Source organism: Eubalaena glacialis, chromosome X, assembly GCF_028564815.1.
Source record: "Eubalaena glacialis isolate mEubGla1 chromosome X, mEubGla1.1.hap2.+ XY, whole genome shotgun sequence".
Classification (NCBI taxonomy): Eukaryota; Metazoa; Chordata; class Mammalia; order Artiodactyla; family Balaenidae; genus Eubalaena; species Eubalaena glacialis.
This window is the reverse complement of record NC_083736.1, coordinates 77,859,515-77,870,294: the sequence shown is the minus strand read 5'-3', so window position 1 is coordinate 77,870,294 and position 10,780 is coordinate 77,859,515. Positions and strand designations below refer to the sequence as shown.

The 10,780-nt window shown below is 37.0% G+C and overlaps 1 protein-coding gene across 1 annotated transcript in view; it reads left to right on the top strand.

Annotated features, from left to right (window-relative positions):
- Positions 1 to 2,985: 2,985 nt before the first annotated feature.
- The window catches only part of POF1B (POF1B actin binding protein), an 85,498-nt gene continuing 77,703 nt past the window's right edge, over positions 2,986 to 10,780 (top strand). Inside the window, exon 1 of the mRNA XM_061178669.1 lies at positions 2,986 to 3,270. Within this exon, the coding sequence (XP_061034652.1) occupies positions 2,986 to 3,270 (285 nt within the window). The remainder of the gene's footprint in view (positions 3,271 to 10,780) is intronic.

Sequence of the window (10,780 nt, the reverse complement as noted above, 5' to 3'; positions counted from 1 at the left end):
CTAAAGGTTTTTAAGTCTGTTAGAACTGAATTAGCTTCTAAAGGGATATCACGTCTAAGGGGAAATCAAATTCATCATCATAAATGAGGTTTTTTCAGTACTAAACATAAAATATCTATATTACTGAGTGAAACAAAATAACTGCCAGAAATATAATTAAGGATTCTCTGAACAAGTCTGGAGCTGAGAATAAGAAATCAACTCTTACTGTCTCATCCACCAGTGTAAGAAGTGTAGCATAATCATGAAGCCTGAGGAATGCAGAGTGTCAAGCCCTTGGGTTTTCAAGTAGAAAACAGAGCAATTACCATTATTAAATGGTCAAATAATTTATATTCATTTATTAATAAAAAATAGGTGAGTATTAACATTATCTGCATAAAGGAGAAATAAAACAATTGGAGAAGCAGATCAACGAAGGCACAAATGCATTCTCAGAGAAGGAGCACAGACTTTGGTGAGAATGATTGATAAGTCTCTCTGAGGTGTGCAAGGGTGGTCAACATCTGTTTCATATTTAGATGTGGTTTGTCTGCCAGAGAGTGTCTAATCTCATTTCTTATATAGTATCCCTGAGCTTCAAGCTCTCTCTTCCTCATATCCAGGCATGTGGAAAAGTGATGGATGAGGCTCAGGAATTGAAAGAGGGTGTCAGTTTCACACATTACTCTTTGCCCAACTGCATTAAGGTGGTTGCCTCAAAATGCCATATATCCAAGAAATGTGAAGGGCAGGTATGGATGAAGGAATTTTTAGTCTTCATCTCAATCTCTTACTTTAGTTACTAGGATACAGATATTAATAGCACTGGATGCAGATATTAACAGCACTGTGTGTATGTGTTTGTGTGTGTTTTAAATTCAGATTTCAACAATCAGAGCTGACTGGATGATCCCACTTAATACCCATTCCCTATTCACATATAACGCTTATTCAAAATGATACTGCTAGTGATATTAACAAGTTATTGATCTGATATTTTACCAGGCTGTTTGGCAGGTCATGTGTTCCTAATTAAATTTTCATTGATCCTTGAGCAACAGCATTATAATGAACAAGGATTAGATTTGAAAGCTCTGCACACAGTACACAAATATAAACGTACATATACAATAAATTATTTTAAAGAGTTTTTAAGGTCGATTTTCAGCATTTTGCATACCTCTCCTCCATAAAAAATCCAAAGATTCCACAGGGAGATCAGCTCGGTGCTTTGTGACCACCTAGAGAGGTGGGAGAGGGAGGGTGGGAGGGAGGGAGATGCAAGAGGGAAGAGATATGGGAACATATGTATATGTATAACCGATTCACTTTGTTATAAAGCAGAAACTAACACACCGTTGTAAAGCAATTATACTCCAATAAAGATGTTAAAAAAAATCCAAAGATTCTTTTTAAAGTCACTTAACGTGCTAATGGTTCAAAACTGTTTTAGTTTTCCACTTAGAAGAGGTATTAGATGTCCAGATACAGAACATAATTTAAATTTTTACTTAGCAGTATAATATAGTAGAGCTATAGGCTCTATGTTCAAATCCCAGACTCATCTTTTACTAGTAGTTTAACTTTGGAAAGTTTTTCAGCCTCTCTGTGTCTCTGCCTCAGTTCCTCGCCTATAAACCCTCATAAATTTGTGAGGATGACAGATATTCCATGTAAAGCTTCTCGCATGGTCAGAGTGAATGACCAGTAAGTCACTACCTTTTGTTCACTTAGCAGATAAAAACCTGGCTAGCCAGCTTGATGATATTCTCTTCCTCTCCAGAATGGTGGTGGTGTGCTGGGTTCTATGGTATGTATACACACTAGGAAGATGTCCCTTTTCTGAAGACACCCTCAGTGAGTATTCTAGAGTTCCGTGGTGCTGAAATATCTTGCAGGGAAAAATCTGGTGGTTAAGTAGGCATTATGATTGTAATTTCAAGTAGTGATAAATATAAGTGCTGAGCATATTTAATCTCATTATATCAGGTAAGGCACCTCTCAGGACTTGCAGCTCCCTTAACAACTAGATATTAAAAAGGCAATCAAACTCAGTGTTTCCTAAGGCACAAATCAAGTCAGGGTACATTCTTTTGTAAAAATGTGAAACAATAAATATAAGTGCTAAAATGCAAAGCATTTCTGGAATGGTTAGATTTTTCTTGACCAAATCTCCCACCTACAGACAGCAATTTAATCATTTAGACAAATCTTCCTCAATTTAAATTAGAAAGCCACACGAGGCCTGGAGCAAGATAAACAGGTCCACAAATTAGAGAGTGTTGCCAGAAGGAAACCTCATAGCAATCTCCCTTAACTGCAATTACTAGCTGGGTTTTGCAAAGAATGCAGATTTATCTGTGAAAACTAATGTGTCCTTAGGCTAATACCCCTTACTTTGGTCTGGGACTCTGGAATGATAATACTTATGCTTGTAATTACCTTTGATAAGCTTAAAAACCATGGGAAAGCCACTTTCATGTGACGTTTGTGACCTTTTTTCTGCAGTAAGTTTTGGCATGGGCATGTCTTTGTTTGCCTATTTACAGTTCAAGTGAATTTCCAAGACTGTGGATTTGGAAGCTCTGGCTTTAGCCCTGAAATTCCACATTCCTGCTCTTTCCAGACTTCCTTAGCCTACTGGGCAGCCTAGTAACTATCTCCATAACAAAGCAGGGCCTCTCCCGGCAGGTAAACCTACCCAGTGATTCCGCCCCTCAGGGGCGTGGCAGTACTATTTCCTGGAGCAATTTCACAGGGTGGTTCCACTTTGCATTTGCACTCAACTACTTTGCTGCCTCCTCTGTAACTGCCAGACCTGCTTCTGCTGTTGCTCAGGTAACTCCCATCTCTCTCTGGCTCCACTATAGGCAGAGGTGGTTGATAAAAGGCTTCTAACGTGTGCCTGCCTGCCTGCTTTCCTACCCCTTTCTTTCATTATCTCTCTCTCTGTTTGTTCCTTAGGGAGAGCATCTGGGGAGTACCTTGCTGACCACTGAGAAGATGATGAGCTCAAACTATTGGAGTGAGATTAGCAGCAGCAGCTGTGGGACTCAGCAATCCCCAGAAGGGCTGCAGTGCCAGCCCCAGCATTACCACTGCTACCATCAGTCAAGCCAAGCCCAGCAGCCTCCAGAAAAAAATGTAGTGTATGAGCGAGTGAGGACCTACAGTGGGCCCATGAACAAGGTGGTTGAGGCCTTGGACCCCATCGGCTCACGGGAAGTGTGCTCCTCTCTCAAAACTGCCTCCTCCTACCAAAGCTTGCTTTGGAGCGACCGTTCCCAGGTACCACAAAGACAGCTATGCCAGAAAGGGGAAATCTTTGTTGCCTTTATTTGCTTTTGAACCTCATTTCTTTTCTTTCTGCTTCTCTGGCTCTGTTCTACAGGATATTATCTCTTGGATTGCAGCTATATATGCAATGTACGGTCACCCAAATTCCATCTCTTGGCTGTTCTTTCATTTACTAGTTCCCGTAGCCATTTATTTATCAGTTCCAGTGATTTTCATAATCTAACTAGAGCATAGGATGGTTCATTTTTTGTTGAATTAGATTGGAATATATGACCTGAGGTATTCTTTTGCTCCTACCACAAAGCAATCCTCAACTTGAATACAGTCATTTTTATAAAATAGGTTCCCACTGATTCACTTCATATCAAAAGTAAACAGGTTTTTTTGTATCAAATATGGTGGTGCAGGGATAATGGCATGTATGGAGTGACGAGCAATTATTTGTGTTTAGCAAATAGTATGCTACTCCAGGATAAGTGACAGGCACAATGTCTATTTGAATTGTCATATGTGTTTCATCTTTTGAAAATGATGCATTGGTTCTTGTATAGTCAAGGTGGATAATTTATTTTTTTATTTTTTATTTTTTTTAATACATTTTAATTTATTGATTTATTTTTGGCTGCATTGGGTCTTTGTTGCTGTGCTCGGGCTTCTCATTGCGGTGGCGTCTCTTGTTGCAGAGCACGGGCTCTAGGCGCGGGCTTCAGTAGTTGTGGCTCTCTGGCTTCAGTAGTTGTGGCTCGCTGGCTTCACTAGTTGTGGCACACGGGCTTAGTTGCTCCGTGGCATGTGGGATCTTCCCAGACCAGGGATTGAACCCGTGTCCCCTGCATTGGCAGGCGGATTCTTAACCACTGCGTCACCAGGGAAACCCCAGGTGGATAATTTATGAATATTAGTAGAAGGAATATTGAAAGAGTGAATATAAGATTGAGGAAGGCAAGATGTAAGCAATTGTTACATGAAAGCTAAAAATGGTGGAAGTCTAAGACACCCTTTAAAATGAAACAAATTTGTTTTTAAAGGGGTTAGTTTAGCATCAGTATCTATGTTAATAATCTTGCCAGTGAATATGAAAGAACACTGTAAGACAATATAAAATTAACAGCTCTATGCCTGTTTTCATCTTTGACTCTCTTTATATTAAATTTGCATGTCTTTAAGCTTTCTGGAAACTTCCATCCAAACTGAAATTATGTTTCAAGATACAAGTAGTACTGTGAAGAGCTCAAAAAGCAACCATTGGGCTGATATCTTATGTTGCATTGTTATGCTGATCTGGAATAATATGGATTATTTTTCCCAAAACAATAATTTTAATTAGGATATGAAGCAACATTTCTAAAGTATATAATGAAACTATTTTATCATTTTTTTATTATTAATTTATGTCTTTATTTTTGGCTGTGTTGGGTCTTCGTTTCTGTGTGAGGGCTTTCTCTAGTTGCGGCAAGCGGGGGCCACTCTTCATCGCAGTGCGCGGGCCTCTCACTATCGCGGCCTCTCTTGTTGCAGAGCACAGGCTCCAGACGCGCAGGCTCAGTAGTTGTGGCTCACGGGCCCAGCCGCTCCGCGGCATGTGGGATCCTCCCAGACCAGGGCTCGAACCCGTGTCCCCTGCATTGGCAGGCAGACTCTCAACCACCGCACCACCTGGGAAGCCCGAAACTATTTTAAAAAGAAGTTTTTAAAGATATAGGTAACCCAACAACTACAAAGGCCACAATTTTCCTGTTTTATTTCACTCCTAGCTTAATTTGAGGGAAAAATATGAAGAAAAACCCAGTATTCACTGTCAGTAATTACCTATTTGAGAAAAACTCCACCTGCATTGAAGTCAAAGGGAAGAAAAATAAAAGGTCAAAACTACTAGTTTGTGATAATAATAATGCAAATGTACATTCCAGTATTCAGTGATGTTAATGAACAACAAAGTGGGTGTCACCTATATTCCTGAGTAACCCCAAAACAATGGGGAAGTTGAAACAACAGTTACTATTATCATACGAATGCTAAAATCACCCTATCTGGCGTAGTTATTTAAATACATTAACCTCTTTTCTTATCAACTTCCTAGTAAAAGAAAAATAAATAGATAGAAATTTAAAAAGCTGAAATTTGGCAAATTATAAACATTGACCACAGAACAACTTTTAGGGTCACACTTTATTGTATACTCCATAGTTCAACCTTCCTTTTTAATATTCCTGGGACCAAGCTGGTTGAGTTTTTTACGAGACTCACCTTTCTACCTGATATTTGCTAAGTGATCCTCACAAGACTAGCTCCATCCTGAAATGTAGTTCCCCAAAGGAGTTTATAAAGAGCCTTAGGGACAGAAAGTATGGCCGCAGAAACAGGGAAAAGAGATTGGAATGGAGGGTGTTGTGAAGTCTGAAGTGATTTATAATTGAAAAGAAAGAAAAGGGCTGGGTGAGGAAGAGGGAGGGAGGTGAACTTCTAGATATGTGGTAAAGGAAAAAAAATAAGAATCTTCATTCTCTTAGTGAAATAAGAAAGAAAATTTGACTATAAAATTTCAAACTGAGTTAGATATCAAAGGGCATTCATAAATCCACTAAAAGATAATTTGGCAAGAAAGCTTTTAGATAGCTGCCACAAAGAATGTGACTAGGAAACTATTATTCTATTATTTTATTTCTTTTCTCCCTGTTTAGTGGCAGGATGGCATTGTATAAAGTAGGACCTAAAATTGATCTGAAATTACCTTCATGTTAACGAAATGGGTAAGATGTGGTGGCAGCTTTATTATATACCATGCCAAGCACAAGCAAGCAGTACACATTACTTAAAACACTTTTTGTTTTATGATTTAAAATTCTCTCCTTAATATGCCATGTTTCAATGACATTTTGAGTTGGTATATAGCAATTATTCTGATGCTAAATTTTGTGACCATGGCAGCTAGGAAGATAAGTATTATAATCAATTGTTGGTTATCATGAATTCAATTAAAATTTTACTTGAATTGTTTTTAGCATTTTTGTGTTTGGATGATAGTAAAAGAATTCCTAAGATTAAAAATATATATAATTGCCAGTAGTAAAATATGTTCCCTTTGAGAGACTGAAATTGATGTCACTCTGCTTTGCTTCCTGAATCTTAATTTTCGCTTATGTAGTAGACATTTTAGATTTAACCAAATGCTTTTTGCAGCACTTTAGTATTTTCTATTTCTGGCTTTTTGGCCCACGTTTTTCCTTTTTTGCTTTTTGTGCACTAAAATAGTGTTTATAGACATAAACATATTTTAAATTTCTCCAGATATAATGTTGCTTTGTTTCTTGTCTAAAATTGATCAGATATATTTTATGATTCCCTCAGTTATTATTTTGTCTGACTGATAGAGTGTTTCTCAGAGAAAACTGAATATAGAAACCAAGTATGGTGAAATTGTCTAAATTGATGGTAGAATTAAAATTACTAAGTTTATCCATATAAACAGGAAAAATCAAAAGCAGGTGTAATCAAGGTCATAGGTGCATTTTAGAACTGAATATAATCTTGTAAATAAATGGAATTCTAGAAACTATATAAAACTAAAGAAAACAAAAACCTTATGGCTCAACCTTTTAAAAGGCCTAAACATTAAACAACCATCATTAACTCAAAATGAAACACGGCCTCAAATGAACAGCATTGATGTTAATATGCATTGGACATGTATTTCTCTTCCATTAATTTTAGCTTTTTACGAAGTTCAAGATATTTTCCACGTATACAGAGAAGTTCTGTTGTGAGAGAGAGAAATTGATCAAAATAAAATATTTTTAATACCAGTCATTCATTGAACACATATTTATTAAGTGCCTATTATGTAAGAAGCACCATGATTATGTGGATAAATACCATTTGCTTATCCAAGGAGAGTCCATATTGAGGACAGATATATACGACCTGGTCTGTAGGTGTCCTATATGTTTATATTTCATTTTAAAATATAATTTTGTGCTTTAGCCATCAATATTTTATTGAATAAAACATTTTGGTGCAAGAAGGGATCTCTTAGATATTGTATTTTATGGATTACCATTTTTTTAAATTTGAAACTTGCAACCAAATTTAGCTCCAGAAAGCAGCCCAGGGGAGAATGTGAGTGAGTTTTTGAATGGCCTCTGCTCTCAATAATTACCCAGCTTGGGCTTTTCTTTGTTTACATGACTTTTTTCCTTTTTCTTTGGTTACAGAGATAGTGGATAGTTCCCTTACTGTGCCAGGATTTCTATACACTATCAGAAAATTGTCCTGTTCTGTGGGGATGGGTGTGTTGCTTTGAAAAATTGTTGTTCAAAGGAGTGGTCACTAAAGTGAATGATTATTCAGGGAAGTAGGTTGCCTGAGAAAGCAATGAGGTTGTAGGATAAAGAGGCCCGAGTTTTCAGCTTTGGTCATCCCTTTTGTGCTTACAGTTAAATGAAGCTATAGAAATTGAGTGCAACTAATTGCTGGGTGAAAATGCCCTTGCTAATTGTCTCTTGTTTAAGGGAGGTCTGATAAATTGCTTGGCCTGTTTTGAGTCAATGGCACTCACGAGCTATCATTGTGTGTGTGTGTGTGTGTGTGTGTGTGTGTGTGTGTGTGTGTGTGTGTGTGAAGGTGGTGTGGGCAAAGGGGAGGGAGGTGAACTTTTCCTTTAATTGTTGTGATCCAAATTTTTTTTCTTGACAATTCTTGGTAAAATAACTGCAAGTTTGCCATGCTCTTAAACCCTATTTAAAAGTGAAAACCTTTCTAAACAGGTATATTTGAGCTAACTTTTTCTTCACAACAGCAGCTATCTTAATAGCCATCCTTTTTTGGTTTCCAATGGAACGTATGTACTTTCAGTTTTTAAAGACAAAAAGCATGCGCTGCAAAGTGACTGTATACTTTATTTTCTCTCCTAGTTGCCTTCAAGAAAAGAAGAAAGAATCCAGGAATGGGTCTCTTAAATGAGGGATTTTCCTTGGAGGGAAGGGATGAGTGGAAGGAGTTCTATTACTATTACATTCTAATGCTTTCTTTACATGAGAACAGGATCACAGATTTTATCCTAAATTAAGGAAGTGTTTGTTTCATATAAACAGAGGTCATTATAATTTACATGTTTCTTCCTGTACAAAGTTCAGAACAGCATCTCAATAATAACCTAAGGCAAGTGTTTAACCATGTTACTGTCTTTGACAGGCTCTAACAAAAGCATCTCCCAAACTATTCCGAAAATTTATTTAAATGGCCTATTTAAATGGCCGTTTGCCTTGGCAAATTCTGTCAGCATAAATGTCAGGTGGTTTTTAAAGATACTGCCTCTTTTGAAACTAGTCAGCCTAGCCTTTTCCTAAGTCACTATTATTACTTTCAGTGATTCTCATAGTCATTAAAACTGACAGAAGCGTATACAAGGCTCCCATGGTTTTCCTTCTTGGAACATTATATTATGTATTAGTTTTTAAGTAAAGTTTTAAAATTCAAATTAGGCAACATGAAAGAGTGCCATGTTTATTTCAACAAGATTCCAAATATTTAAAGAACAAAGTCCTGTACTATGCATGTAATCTTTTCTATTACCTAATTCTCGTTCCCAGCAGTCTCGCTGTCTCTCCTTTACATATTGCACCAAGGTCTTGAACTCTTTGATCAGAGTTATCAATAGGAAAATGAAAGCCAATAGGTATTGACTGAAAATGTTCATATTATGTAGAGCCTAAAGATCAGTCACAGAGAACATTGTGTGGAGAAAATGCCCATCCAAATGAATCTATGTGTAGTGTCCCAGGGAGAGCTACAAATAATAAATGTGCAGTGATGAGGTAGACTTGGGGAGAACTGAACTATGAAACAGTCAAGTGTAGTGGCTAATAGTGTAAGCTTAGGTTTTAAACTTCTTTGGTTTAATTCCTGGTTCAGGGACTTGCTAGCTATATGCTTTAGTTGCCTCATCTATAAAATGGGGCGATAATAACACCTAAGTCATAGGATTGTTATTAGAGTCAAATGCAATAATATATGGTGGAAAATACACAGCACAGTGCCTGACACACAGTAAGTGTTAATGTTGTATTACCCAGAATAAATGACTTGACGTCTCATGACCTTGTGTCCTCATTTGTAAAGTGGGGACAATAATACCTTCCTTCAGAGTTGTAGTGAGTATTGAGATAACATGTGAAGGTGTCCAGCACAGAGTTAGCACTGGATAATTCTTTCTGTTTGTATTATTGATTTATAAAAATATAGCCAACAAAAGCCGTTAGCTGCACAAACTACGGTAATAAACTAAATGAATAGACTATAAAGTAAGGGTTCCTTTGACACTGGGAAGATTAGGTAAACACATATGCTTGAAAGGCTTATTAGGGCTCTGCTAGCTAAGAAAGAATAATGAGGAAAAGCATTAAAGCAATTTTCTAAAACATGGTATATGATCAAAAGACTGGAGCAGCAGGAATGTATTTATAATGTTTACTGGCATAAATATCCTTTAGAAAGAGTAGTTTGGAAGTTCCCATGCTCTTAGAGTCTTTGAACTTGAACCTCAATATTTGAAATGAAGTTTTTTTAGTGTGTGGTTTTTTCTTTTTCCTTTTTAAAATGTAGTGATGCTGAGCATTAAAGCTTGCCTGCAGTCTGCCTCTTACCTAATGCTTCCTCTAGAGCTACACTTCCAGTAGGGTAGTATGTGCTTATTTACATTTACACTTAAATTAATTCAAATCCAATAAAACTAATTATTCAGTTCCTCAGTTGCAATAGCCACATTTTAAGTGCTCAACAGCCACATGTGGCTAGTGACTACTGTACTGTACAGCACAGATACAGGGCATTCCACCACTGCAGAGAGTTCTACTGGACACTGCAGATCTATATATTCAAGCTACTCATTTAAGTATAGAACTACCTCTAAGATCATCACAATTCAAAGAAATTCATGGTGGTGCAAATGTGCAATCAAAGGGCTGCCAAAGTACATGATCAGCTTTAACGGACACATAGGAATGAAACAAAAAATGAAGCCACAAACTTTCAAAGTATAAGTTTAGAATGACAATTTCAGTAGAAGGAAAATTAAATTCATACAACTTTTTTAAAAGAGCTGAATGAAATATTTTTATGTATGTATGCACATATAGTCATCCTTTGCTATCTGAGGAGGATTGGTACTTGGACCCCTGCTCCAGATACCAAAACCCACGGATGATCAAGTATCTTATATAACCTATGCATATCCTTCCCTGTATTTTAAATCATCTTTAGATTTGTAAATACAGTGTAAGTACTATATAAATAGTTGCCAGAGCGCACCAAATTTAAGTTTTGCTTTTTGAAACTTTCCAGATTTTTTTTTATATTTTCAATCCTTCGTTGGTTGAATTTGCAGATGCAGAACCTGTGGATACGGAGGGGTGACTGTATCTATCCTTTATATAATTTCCCCAGAACCTTACTTTTTGAAAGAGTAAATATTTAAAAAGAGGAAAAAGATGAAATAACCCCCCTC